The 14,511-nt window shown below is 44.8% G+C and overlaps 1 protein-coding gene across 1 annotated transcript in view; it reads right to left on the minus strand.

Moving 5' to 3' along the window:
• Positions 1-14,511, minus strand: part of LOC137426038 (uncharacterized) — a 202,993-nt gene that overhangs the window by 55,529 nt on the left and 132,953 nt on the right. The window contains exon 5 of the mRNA XM_068114761.2: positions 71-101. Within this exon, the coding sequence (XP_067970862.2) occupies positions 71-101 (31 nt within the window). The remainder of the gene's footprint in view (positions 1-70; positions 102-14,511) is intronic.

Below are 14,511 nucleotides of genomic sequence, written 5' to 3' on the forward strand. Positions count from 1 at the left end.
GACACAGTGGAAACAGAATATGGTCATGGATGGTTTGGGTATGAGTGGAATGTAACATGTGTGTACTTACAATGATGTGGACTGCAGGGAGGTAGCATGATCTGCATGATGGAAGAACATGTGGGAGGGTATGGGGAGACATAGAACAGAGAGAAAGGAAATCAGGAATAATGACTTCATTGGCATCTGTTATCATCACAGAAGCACTTGTTCATTATTTTCGGAATAACTGTATTTTCCCTTCATCAAGGTTCCCCTTCCTTTGAAAATACACCAAGCTCCCAATTATGATCAATCGTCTTTTTGCAAAATGATCCTCAGAGGAACCGTATTATGGAAAGGGCATTAAATAAAGGTGTCGTCGAGGTGTAAAATTCACGCCATTGATTGTGTTTCGCTTCACATTGGTCACCAAACACTTACAACTACTTCGACCGACTAAAGGTTGTTTTGTCATTTTGTGATTTCAGGTGTAAATTCTGATCCCAGCGGGAAAGAAATAGCAAAGCATCCATCACGTGTTTCAATGCCCAGGAGCTGCCACTCTCGTCTGTCAAGAGGGCAACTTGGACCTGCTGTTGGGAAGATAATATTTCATGGTGAAGAAACTCCCGTTCTGAAGAATACATACAGTCATGTGAAAAAGTAAGTACACCCCATGTAAAATTTTGACTTTTTCAACATATTTCAACATACAGCTATTTGATCTTCATTTCAACAATATTGATAGATAAAGGTGATGTAATATAACAAATATCATGAAACATTTACATTTTGTAGTCCATTGTATAATTTAAATAAACATAAATGCAAATTTCGCATGTGGAAAAAGTAAGTACACCCCTACATTTATCATTACTTCAAATACCTAAAATTAGAATGAGGTGCACCAGATCAGGTGCAAATGATTAGAACATCGTTAGAGAGGATCTAGGAGGAATCTGTCTTGTTTAAACCGCAGACATTTAGTTTGGTTTGCTCTTTGTTGTTGAAGTGTGCGGCGTCACCATGCCTAGATCAAAAGAGCTCTCTGAGGCCTTCAGAAAGAAGGTTGTAGATGCCTACGAGTCTGGGAAGGGATTTAAAAAGATCTCCAAACAATTTGAAATCAATCATTCGACTGTCCGGAAGATCATCTACAAGTGGAGAAGATTCCAAACAACTGCCAACTTGTTCAGGCCAGGCCCCCCGCCCCCCCCCCCCCCCCCAGCAAGTTCAGCCTGAGAGCAGACCGCAAGATGCTGAAAGAAGTCTCTAAGAACCCCAGAATCTCATCACGGGACCTACAGGTCGCTCTTGCCACTGTTGATGTCAAAGTGCACGAGTCTACCATGAGAAAGAGGCTGCACAAATTTGATCTACATGGGAGGTGTGCCAGGAGGAAACCTTTGCTGTCCTGAAAGAACATCAGGGGAAGACTAAAGTTTGCCAATGAACACCGAGGTAAAGACCAGCACTTCTGGAACAATGTGCTCTGGACAGATGAGTCAAAGGTAGAGCTATTTGGCCACAGTACCAGAAGACATGTTTGGCGAAAACCAAAGACAGCATTTGACCACAAGAACCTGATACCAACTGTAAAGCATGGTGGTGGAAATATTATGGTTTGGGGCAGCTTTGCTGCATCAGGGCCTGGGCAGCTCACCATCATATAATCCACTATGAATTCTTCATTGTACCAGAGGGTGCTTGAGGATAATGTGAGGCCATCTGTCGGAAAGTTGAAGCTCAACCGAAGGTGGACCTTGCAACATGACAATGACCCTAAACATACCAGTAAATCCACCAAGGAATGGCTGAAAAGAAAGAAATGGAGGGTTCTTGAATGGCCAAGTCAAAGCCCGGATCTAAATCCCATCGAGATGTTGTGGAGGGATTTTAAACGAGCTTTGCATACAAGAAACCCCTCAAACATCGCACATCTGAAATAATTCTGCATGGAGGAGTGGGCAAAAATTTCGCCCAGTCGATGTCAGAGACTAAAAAAAAAAAAAACACCTTTAGAGGCCATTTTCCCCGCAAGCGGGGGTTGGCCTTTTTCGGGAACTGTGGTTGTTGTTGTTTTTCGGTCCCCTTTTTGAAGCAATGTTTTACGGCCGGATGCCCTTCCTGACGCCAACCCTTTTTTCCGCCTTTAACGACAAACAGGTCGTGAAACAGGTCGATGTCAGAGACTGGTAGACAGTTATAAGGAACGCCTACTTGAGTTTGTTTCTGCCAAAGGGGGCAATACCACCTATTACAGCCAAGGGTGTACTTACTTTTTCCACATGCAAATATTTGCATTTGTGTTTATTTAAATTATACAATGGACTACCAAATGTAAATGTTTCATGATATTTGTTATATTATATCACCTTTATCTTTCAATATTGTTGAAATGTTGATCAAATAGCTGTATGTTTAAATATGTTGAAAAAGTCAAAACTTTACATGGGGTGTACTTACTTTTTCACGTGACTGTACATTCTGTGAACCCTTCATCGGTCTCATGTAGTGTTCATATTTACCCTGCGCTCGCGAAGGGAAAAGAACGGTTAAGCATTCGTGTCCGGGCGTGTGGCGTGCATGTCACGTGCATGTGACATGCGTGTGGCGTGCGTGTGGCATGCGTGTGGCATGTGTCTGGCGTGCATGTGGCGTGCGACTGGCTTGTATGTGGCGTGCGTGTGGCGTGCATGTCGCGTGTGTGTCGCATACGTGTGGCGTACATGTAGCGTGCGTGTGGTGTCTGCAATTTTAAAATTCACTTTTTTGGCAAGCGTCCGATTGACACGAAGTTTTACCCTAGAAGCACCTCCACCTGTAGAATTTTTAAAATCATAAACATGACGTCATAATAGGTCACGTGGTGTAGCCGCCATCTTGGAAAATATTTACACCTCTAAATCTCCAAAACCACTACATGGAAAAATTTGAAACAAGGCTCCTTGTCAAGTACTTTCCAATGGGAATAAGATATGTTGATGATGATGTCATTCCTGCCTTCATTTTGACGTCATAATTTGACAGGTATAACGAACGCTTCATCCGATCAGTATGAATTTGCTTCTCTGCAACTGTTGTCCGATGGACACAAAATTTTGACAATAGGAGCACCTCCTCCTGTATAATATTTTAATAATAATTATGACGACATAGGTCACATGGTACAGGGGCCATCTATATCTCCAAAACCACTCCATAGAAAAAATTGAAACGTCCCTCGTTGTAAAGATCTCTGGCATGGGCAATAAGTGTTTTTAACGATGACGTCATAATTCGACAGGGACAAAGCTTCGTCTGATCAGTGAAATTTCTTGAGTGTGATCTACGCAACAATTATATTAGAGAATATAAAGTTATGATGTCATCGCTCACGTGGTCTGGAAGCCATGTTGGCTCCTAAAACTCTTCAAAAACAGAAGAGTTGCCTCGCACCAATTTTGACTGCACATGGTAATTATTCTCTCAATACCATCAAGTTATTTATTACATTATTGTTTGTTACAAGTTATTAAATTATCATTTTTACCTGTGACATGTCACAGGTCTACAAGAGCTTCACATTGCTGTTGTTGTTGTTGTTGTTGTGGTTATTGTTGGGGGTCGATTTTTGAAATGTGCACCTATTTGTCGGATAGCGCCCTGACCAGACTCACATCTGTCAATTTACCCCACCCATCATAGCACTGAGACAAATTTATATGGCCGCCATCTTGGTTTTCTGGTGGGCCTAACACATCAGGCCTTCAGGCCTCTGCTGATCAGACAATGCTGGGGTTTTTTTGCGTCAGATTTCCATTGGCTTTGTTTGGGTCAAGTGTTATTCACGATGAGGGACCCTGAAAAATCTAATCAAATGGAGAATAATAGTAAGATTTATTCAACCCATCAGAATATGACGCATGGCAATCAAGTGTTACTTTACAGAATCAAGCGTGGCGTGACACAAATTACTTTATAAAAGCATGACAATTTTTGAATGGCCACATATTAGCGTTAGGTGATCCGTGACCCTGTGACGAATCCTCCTTCTCATATAACCATTGGAGGATGTCATGGATAAAAGGTGTAAAGTTAATCTTTTAATAACACTTCAATGTGTTTCCCAATCTCTTTGTTCATCTTATAATAGCGCATTAAATGTGTTTCCCAACGTCTCTGTTCATCTTTTAATCACACATTAAATGTGTTTCCCAATCACACTGTTTACCTTTGAATAGCACATCGAATGTGTGTTTCCCAATCTCCCTGTTCATCTTTTAATAGCGCATTAAATGTGTTTCCCAACGTCTCTGTTCATCTTTTAATCACACATTAAATGTTTTTCCCAATCACACTGTTTATCTTTGAATAGCACATCGAATGTATGTTTCCCAATCTCCATGTTCATCTTTTAATAGCGCATTAAATGTGTTTCCCAACGTCTCTGTTCATCTTTTAATCACACATTAAATGTGTTTCCCAATCACACTGTTTAACTTTGAATAGCACATCGAATGTGTGTTTCCCAATCTCCCTGTTCATCTTTCAACAGCGCATTAAATGTGTTTCCCAACGTCTCTGTTCATCTTTTAATCACACATTAAATGTGTTTCCCAATCACACTGTTTATCTTTAAATAGCACATCGAATGTGTGTTTCCCAACCTCCCTGTTCATCTTTTAATAGTGCATTCAATGTGTTTCCCAACGTCTCTGTTCATCATTTAATCACACATTAAATGTGTTTCCCAATCACACTGTTTATCTTTGAATAGTACATCGAATGTGTGTTTCCCAATCTCCCTGTTCATCTTTTAATAGTGCATTAAATGTGTTTCCCAACGTCTCTGTTCATCTTTTAATCACACATTAAATGTGTTTCCCAATCACACTGTTTATCTTTAAATAGCACATCGAATGTGTGTTTCCCAATCTCCCTGTCATCTTTTAATAGTGCATTAAATGTGTTTCCCAACGTCTCTGTTCATCTTTTAATCACACATTAAATGTGTTTCCCAATCACACTTTTTATCTTTGAATAGCCCATCGAATGTGTGTTTCCCAATCTCCCTGTTCATCATTTAATAGCGCATTAAATGTGTTTCCCAACATCTCTGTTCATCTTTTAATCACACATTAAATGTGTTTCCCAATCACACTGTTTACCTTTGAATATCACATCAAATGTGTGTTTCCCAATCTCTTTGTTCATCTTATAATAGCGCATTAAATGTGTTTCCCAACGTCTCTGTTCATCTTTTAATCACACATTAAATGTTTTTCCCAATCACACTGTTTATCTTTGAATAGCACATCGAATGTATGTTTCCCAATCTCCCTGTTCATCTTTTAATAGCACATTAAATGTTTTTCCCTATGTCTCTTTTCATCTTTTAATTTTTTTTTTTTTTTTTTGTATACAAGATCGAGGTTCGTGAAAGAGCGAATATTAATCACACAGAAAGACAAACCGACACATAAAACATATAACATCGGGAGCGGTAGACAAGATGGGGAAAGAGGGGGAAGGACACAAACACAACATTTGAGAGCAGGGACCGAGAGACATGGAGACATCGAGAGATCTGTGGGAGGGAGAGGGCTTTGGGGGAGGGCATGGGAAGGGGGGGGGGGGGGGGTGGGAGAGGTATAAAACATATGGACAGTGCCAGGACTTCCAGGAAAGAAGTTGGAATTTCAAACAAGGTGGATCTGGGGTGAATTAGCGGGGGTAGAAAAGATCAAGGTTTTGGATGGGGGAAGATAAGAGATGGTGGTGAACAGCAGTTTTAAAGACCTGGAGGGAGGAGTGGGATTGAAGGGAGTGTGGGAGTTTGTTCCAGAGGCGGGAGAAAAGAGGAATGAAAGAGTGAAGGTGAGCAGAGAGCCGAGATTTCGGCAGTTTAACCATCAGGGGGTTGCTGGCAGATCTTGTGCGACCTGTAGGAATATTTGTGGGGCAGAGCACAGAGAGAGCTGGGGGAGCAAGGCCGGAGAGGAGTCGGTAGAAGACAGAAAGACCACCTACCTGCCTGCGGTGAGTGAGTGAAAGGCCCTCAGAGATAGCTTCATCGCGGGAGATTCCAATAATTCTGAAAGCTTTGGTTTCAACAGCGTGAAGCCGAGCTAGGTGTGAGGCAGGAGCACCGGCCCATAGGGGAGAACAGTATTCCATTGAGCTGCGGATGAAAGCCTTGAATGTGGTGAGGAGCTCAGGTGTGCCGAGGAAGGACTTCGCACGACGGAGGATGCCCAGTCGGCGACTGGCTTTGGAGGCCAGCTTGGAAATGTGGTTTTCCCAAGAAAGATCATGGCAGATAGTGAGACCCAAAAGCGTGAGCGACAGAACTTCTTGGAGAGGATTGTTGAGAAAGTAGATGGGAGGGTTGTCCAGTCGATCTTTTCGGAGAGACATCGTAAGAGTGTGAGATTTGTCAGGATTGAAACACATGTTCCACTTGTTTGACCAGTCTGTGATTTTGTCCAAGTCTTCAGAGAGTGAGGAGGCTGCAGACTGCCAATCTTAGGGTAGAGGAATGGAGCGGCAGAGAGTGCTGTCATCAGCAAAGAGATAGAGAGGATTTTCCAGAGAGTCGGAGAGATCATTGATAAAGACCAGAAAAAGCACAGGGCCCAGAACACTGCCTTGGGGAACTCCAGCCTGAACAGGAAGGGGAGATGAGAGAAATCCATTCAGGGCCACACGTTGACTACGACCAGAGAGGAAGTCCGCAAACCATGCATGGAGATTTCCATGGATACCATAGGAGGAGAGTTTGGTGAGCAGAGCTGGGTGCCAGACCGTATCGAAGGCACGTGATATGTCAAGGGAGACAGCTCTGATTTCCAGTTTGGCATTGAGGACCTCCATCCATTGTTGAGAAAGCAGAAGCAGCATGTCCAGAGTTGAGTGACCTGGTCTGAAACCAAATTGATGATCAGAGATCAAGCCATTGGAGAAGAGGAAAGATTTCATATCCAAAGCAATGATGGATTCCACGACTTTGCTGATAATTGGGAGCAGGCTGATTGGTCTGTAGTTGCAAGGATCTGTTTTTGCACATTTTTTGTGTAAAGCGGTAATGTTTGCTGATTTCCAGGATGCTGGCAGATGACCTTGAGCAAAAGAGAGTGTGAAAAGAACCGAGAGAGGGTGAGATAGAGCGGCAGAGCAGGATTTTAGGTCCCGTGGGCTGATGCCGTCTGGTCCAGTTGCAGAATCAAAGTCGAGGTTAGACAAAAACTCCTCCACCTTGTCAGGAGAGAAGGACACAGAGTCCAGGAGCAGTTGGGTTCGACTGGGAAAGGTGGGAACAGAGAGAGATGGGTTTGGGACTAAAGATTTAGAGGCAAACAGAGTTGAGGCATTCGGCTTTGTCACATGCGATGTCAACTGTGTGGCCATTTGAGGAAAGGGAGGGGATGGAGGAGGAACAAACACCAGAAACGGATTTGACCAGACGCCACCAGGATTTGGAGGAAGGAGACAGGTTTGAGAGTTCATTCTTGAGTGTGGAGAGATAGTGCTTCCTGGCACTCCTGAGGGTAGACACACTTGTTCTGAGCTTGATGGAAGGAACTGAGATTGCCTTCAGTTGGATTTGCCTTTCAAGAGGCAAAGGCAAGTTGTTTCAGGGCAAATGCCTCACCACAAGTTTCAGTGTACCATGGACGGGAGGGAGGGTAAGGCAACTGAAGACGAGATGGGATAAATCTGTGCATGAGAGAGAGCAGTTTGCTTTGGAAGAATTCCCAGGAAGAATTGATGTCAGAGGCAGTGGAGATGGGAGACCAATCCAGGCGATTGATGGCTGCTTGAAGACCGTCCCAGTCGGCCTGAGTGAAATGCCAGACTCGTCGACGCTGAGGAGGCTCTCTGAGAATGGCCAGAGAGATGTCCACTTTGACAAGCACATGATCAGAAGAACCGATTGGAGCAGAAGAAGAGCAGCAGACATTAGCAGGGAAGTTTGTCATAACCAAGTCTTGAAGAGAAGATACTCCATTGGCTGAGATCCGGGTCGGGAAATTGACAGATTGTGTCGATCCCAGTGAGTCACAGAAGTCCTTTGCTGAGGTGCCATGACTGGTGAGAGAGGAACCCACACCCAACCAGCTGGCATGATGACAGTTGAAGTCACCACATATGAGGAAGAGAGAGTTGGGATGAGTGGATAGAAGTTGGTCCACGTTGTCAGACAGTGAAATGTAAATGGAGTCATCACTGTTTGGGGGACGGTACAGAACACATATGAACAAAAGGTGGGAGCGGAGAGGAAGCCGTAGCCAGAGGTACTCCTGGGGGTGAGGTGGAGAGAGGGCAGTGCAAGGAGAGTGAGGAAGAGAGTTTTCGATAAAGATAGCCACCCCACCACCAGGACGAGGCTCAGGTCTATCATACCGGAGGAGGGAGTAACCAGGAAGAGATATTAAGGAATCAGAGACATCTTGAAGGAGGAAAGTCTCTGTCAGGCAGATCAAGTCTGGATCGTCAGAAGCAACCTGTATGGAGAGATCAGTCAGGTTTTAGCGAAGGCCCCGGATGTTTGAGGTCCATACCGTTAATGAAGAGAGAGGGGGAGCATCGGGTACAGGACAGGGGAGGGGAGGAGTCGGGTAGATGAAGGATGAGAGGGGGAGGTAGGAAGAGCAGTTGATAGTGTGTCAGATATTACAGAAGAGTTCCAAGAAAGGGAAGGATGAGGAGGATGAAATGTTCAATGGTGAAGGGATGAGGCACAGTGAGGGGTTGTTTGAGGGGGGCAGAGGAAAGTAGAAGGTTGGGGGGGTGGAGGTATGAGATAGAAGGGAGACGAAGTGGGGAGGCAGCAGCTTTGAGGAGGAGGAGGGAGAATTGGAGAGGAATGGTATGGGGGGAGATTTGAATGGGAGGGGTTGGGTCGGAGTTTTGAAGGGGAGGAGTGAGGGGGGAGGGGTAAGGGGGGAGTTTAGGAGTGGAGGGGCAAGGGGGGAGTTTAGGAGTGTAGGGGCAAGGGGGGGATTTGGAGGGGAGGGGCAAGGGGGGAGTTTAGGAGGGGAAGGGCAAGGAGGAAGTTCAGGAGTGGAGGGGCAAGGGGGGAGTTTAGGAGTGGAGGGGCAAGGGGGGAGTTTAGGAGTGTAGGTGCAAGGGGGGGGGGGGATTTGGAGGGGAGGGGCAAGAGGGGAGTTTCGAAAGTGGATGATTAATGAAAGACTAACATTGATAACAAATTGGGTTTGTTGTGATTTTCAAGTTAGCAATCCAATTCAGAACAATGGAGGAGGGGGGAATGAATGTGAATTTAGACCATGTAGTGAGGGAGACGTATAAGAGATTGAATTTCTTTTTTTTGACGTGGAATGAGATGGAGAGGAATTTGAAAAAAGCCTTTTAAATAGGAAGAAAAACAGCGTGTTCTAATATACCACTGAATAAAACACTGAAGGGGAAAGTTTATACATATTTAAATAATATTAAAACAGAACCGTAAACAATCTTATATGCACAAAGTACCAACGGGGGGAGAGCCGAGAGGGACCACCACGAGTCACGTGGACAGGGCAAAAGGTGGATGGCAAGGAGATAATGGGGGCGGGGCGAACAGCACACCTGGACAGAAAGTACAGGATGAGACAAAGCACACGTGGAGAAAGGAAAATAAATGTTTTTGGTTATTTTTATTTTTTATTTTTTGGGGGGTGGGGGTATTTTAAATAAACGTATTTAAAACGTTAGACAAAGAGTATTATGTTCGGGGTAGAAGGGAAAAAACTAAGAACCAAGCAAAACACGATGTAGGGGACTTCAGTAAACAAACACCGATGGAGGTACAAGGCCGCACACGCAGAGCAGAACACGATTAATTAATTATGAGTTACAGGAAATTCAAACCAAAACTAACTATAAACAAACGATAACGCTTGGACGATAAAATAACGAGTTGAAATTTGACAAACACACGAATGAAAAAATAACCGCTTTGGATGCCCGGAGAGAATCAGGCCTCAAGGTCGGAAGCTTCAACAACTAGGCCGCGGCATGAAATACTCGACTATTTTTTACAGGTATGAAAGATTAACACCGATAATCTGCCGAGGGACATGCAAAAGGTACACACACGTAAGATAAATAGTTTCGACAAAAATACAAATGTGACAATTACTTAACTTCGAGCGTGCGTGAAGATCGTGGAACAGCTTCGAAAAACCGTGACCGTCCCGACAAGATCTCGCGAGATCTCCCAATATCACACACATCACACATTATCACACATAAAAGAACCCATAATCACACATTAAATGTGTTTCCCAATCAGCCTGTTACTGGATTTTGTCGCAGGTTGTGACCACAGTGCAGTCATTCTTATTTTTTAACAAAATTTAGATTTGCACACTCATTCATTCATTTGTGTGCCGCACATGCTATGGGTTTGCATCGTTGGTGGGAGCATGGTGGAGTGCCTGCCTCTGATGCAGTTTCCCCTCTAAGGTAGAGCAAGAATTTGGAAGTTTGCCAAAGTGACGAAGATAAATTGCATCTCTTCTTAGAAAGACACAATGGGATCTTTAATGTCCACCGGCGATCAAAGCAAATAGTCAGGTCTCCAGCTTATTAATCCCATCCAAAAGCACCAATCTAACAATTTATAGACCAGTTAAGAATCAAATATAGACTGGTTAAGAGAGCTCATATGTACAGTGCCTTCAGAAAGTATACACACCCCTTGACGTTTAAAATGAATTAAATTGAGATTTTTTTTTTTGTCACTGATCCACACATAATAACCCATTAAGTCAAAGTGAAATTAATTTTTTTAGAGAATCTTACAACATAATTTAAAATGAAAATCTTAAAAGTCGAGTCAATAAATATTCAACGCTTTTGCTATGACACTCCAAATTGGGCTGAGGTGCATCCAATTTCCTTTGATCATCCTTGAGATGTCTCTACAACTTGATTGGAGGCCACCTGTGACCAATTCAATTGATTGGAGATGATTTATAAAGAAACACACCTTTCTATATAAGGTCCCACAGTTGGCAGTCCATGTCAGAGCAGAAACTCCACCATGAAGTCCAAGGAATTATCCATAGAGAGTTCCGTGCTAGAACTGTGAGGAGGCCTAGATCTGGGAAAGGGTATAAAACAATTTCTAGAGTGTTGAAAGTTCCCAAGAGCACAGTGAGCTCCAGCCTTAGGAAATGTAAAGATAATGGAACTATTGAGATTCTTCCTAGAGCTGGCCATCCGACCAAACTGAGCAACTGGGCAAGAAGGACCTTGGTCAGGGAGGTGATGAAGAACCCAATGACCACTCTGACAGAACTACAGAGTTCCTTTGCTGAGACAGGATAACCTGCTGGAACAGTTTCTACAGTACTTCACAAATCTAGGTTTTATGGGAAAGTGGTCTGACAGAAGGCACTCCTGAGAAAAAGCCACATGACAGCACACCTGGACATCCCCCTCCCCCTCCCCCTTCCCCTCCCCCTCCCCCCTCCCCACTCCCCCTCCCCCTCCCACCCTCCCCCTCCCACCTCCCCCCTCACCTCCCCTCCCCCCTCACCTCCCCTCCCCCCTCACCTCCCCTCCCCCCTCACCTCCCCTCCCCCCTCCCCCTCCCCTCCCCCCTCCCCCTCCACTCCCCCTCCCCCCTCCCCCCTCCCCTCTCCTCCTCCCCCTCCCTCCTCTTCTCCCCTCTCCTCCTCCCCCTCCCTCCTCTTCTCCCCTCCCCCCCTCTTCTCCCCTCCCCCCCTCTTCTCCCCTCCCCACCCTCTCCTCCCCTCCCCCCCCCCATTCCCCTCCCCTCCCCTTCCTCCTCCCATTTGCTCTAAAATATACATGTTCTTTTCATCATATATTTGTATTATTCTTATTCAACCCGGGCGAAGCCGGGTACCTCAGCTAGTTTTGTATATATATTTGATGCAGTTTGAGTAGAATTTAGAGATCTGCTTGTCTGAGGAAAAACTTTCTCTCCGTACATACGTAATAAATAATCCTTTGTCTATCAAGTGTCGTCTGTCATATTTTGATAAAGGTGGACAGACTCCGACACGAACACATAAAAACATTAACAGAAACACATAAAACATACAAAAGAGGGAGCAGGAGACAAGAGGGGGAGAGAAAGGAAAGCACAGAAGCACAACAACAGTAGAGAACAAGGATGTTGGTAGATCTGTGGAAGGGGGAGGACAGGAGTGGGGGTGAGGGGGGGGGGGGTACACGGTATAAAACAAATGAACAGTACCATCTATTTCAGGAATGAAGTTGGAGATTGAAAAAGATGGATTTGGGGTGTATTAATGGGGGTAGAAAAGATCAAGGTTTTGGATGGGGGAAGATATGAGATTGTGGTGAACAGCTGTTTTAAAGACCGGGAGGGAGGAGTGGGATTGAAGAGAATGTGGGAGCATGTTCCACAGGCAGGAGAAAAGAGGAATGAAAGGGTGAAGGTGAGCAGACAGTCTTGATTTTGGCAGTTTCATCAGAAGAGAGTTGCTGGCAGTTCTTATGCGTCCTGCAAGAATATTTGGGGGACAGCGCACAGACACAGCAGGGGGAGCCAGGACGGAGAGAAGTCGGCAGAAGAGACAAAGATCACCAACCTGTCTGCGGAGAGAGAGTGAAAGGCCCTCAGAAACAGCTTTATCACGTGAGATTCCAATGATACTAAAAGCTTTAGTTTCCACAGCGTGAAGCCGAGCTAGGTGTGAGGCAGGTGCACGAGCCCAGAGGGGAGAGCAAAACTCCATCAAGCTGCGGATGAAAGCTTTATATGTGATGAGGAGCTCAGGTGTGCCAAGAAAGGACTTCGCACGATGGAGGATGTCCAGTCGGCGACTGGCTTTGGAGGCCAGCTTGGAAATGTGATTTTCCCAGGAAAGATTATGGCAGATACTGAGACCCAAAAACTTGAGTGACAGAACTTCTTCAAGAGGATTGTTGAGAAAGTAGATTGGAGGGTTTTCCCGACGGTCTTTATGGAGAGACAAAGTGAGAGTGTGAGATTTGTCAGGATTGAAAAACATGTCCCACTTGTTTGACCAGTTTGTGATATTGTCCAGGTCTGCAGAGAGTGAAGAGGTTGTTGCCTGCCGATCTGAGAGTTGAGATATGGAGCAGCAGAGAGTCATCAGCAAGAAGATAGAGAATCGGAGAGATCATTAATGAAGACCAGAAAAAGCACAGGACTCAGAACACTGCCTTGGGGAACTCCAGCCTGGACAGGAAAGGGAGATGAGAGAAATCCATTCAGGGTCACATGTAGACTATGACCAGAGAGGAAGTCCGCAAGCCATGCATGGAGATTTCCATGTATACCATAAGGGGGGAGTTTGGTGAGCAGAGCGGGGTGACAGACGGTATCGAAGGCACGTGATATGTCAAGGGAGACAGCTCTGATTTCTGTTTGGCATTGAGGACCTCCATCCATTGTTGTGACAGCAGAAGCAGCATGTCCAGAGTAGAGTGACAGGGTCTGAATCCAAATTGATGATCAGAGATCATGCCATTGGAGAAGAGGAAAGATTTGATATCCGAAGTGATGATAGATTCCATGACCTTGCTGATGATTGGGAGCAGTATGATTGGCCTATGGATGCAAGGATCTGTTTTTGCCCATTTTTTGTGTAAAGCAGTAATGTTGGCTGATTTCCAAGGAAAATACATGAGGCAAAATATTATCTGGTCTGATGAGATGAAAACTGAACCCTGTGGCCTGAATGCAAAGCGCTTCATCTGGCGGGAACCAAGCACCTGGATTATCACACATCTAACACCATCCTTACTGTGAAGCATGGTGGTGGCAGCATCATGCTGTGGGGATGCTTTTCAGCAGCAGGGACTGGGATACTTTCGCTCATCGCAGGCAGGCTTGTGGACTTTCTGTCTTCTGCCGCCTCATATCCGGCCTTGCTCCCCCAGCTCTGTCCCCCAAATATTTCTTCAGGATGCACAATATCTGCCAGCAACCCTCTTATGGTTAAACTGCCAAAATCAAGACTCTCTGCTCACGTTCACTCTTTCAATCCACTTTTCTCCCGCCTCTGGAACAAACTCTCACACTCTCTTCAATCCCACTCCTCACTCCAGGTCTTTAAAACAGCTGTTCACCACCATCTCTTATCTTCCCCCATCCAAAACCTTGATCTTTTCTACCCCCGTTAATGCACCTCAAATCCACCTTTTTCAATGTCCGATTTCATTCCTGAAATTCCAAGTTGTGTCCACTTGTTTTATACCGTGTACCTGTACCCTCCCCCTTCTCCTCCCCCACCCCAACCCTCTCTCTTCCACAGATGTACCGAAGTCCCTGTTCTCTACTGCTGTTGTGTTTGTGTGCTTCCCTCCCCCCCCCCCCCTCCCTTCTTGTCTACCGCTCCCTTTAAAATACGTTTTATGTGTCCGTTTATGTTTTTCGTGTTTAATGTGTTAGCTCATTCACGAGCCATGACTTTGTATCCAAAAAAAACTTTTATAAAATTTGTAAGGATAAAGGAAACATTGAATGAGGTCAAATCATTGAAGATAACCTGCTGCAGAGTAAAAAAAGATCTTCGA

This window comes from Myxine glutinosa, chromosome 4, assembly GCF_964187855.1.
Source record: "Myxine glutinosa chromosome 4, kmMyxGlut1.1, whole genome shotgun sequence".
Taxonomy (NCBI): domain Eukaryota; kingdom Metazoa; phylum Chordata; class Myxini; order Myxiniformes; family Myxinidae; genus Myxine; species Myxine glutinosa.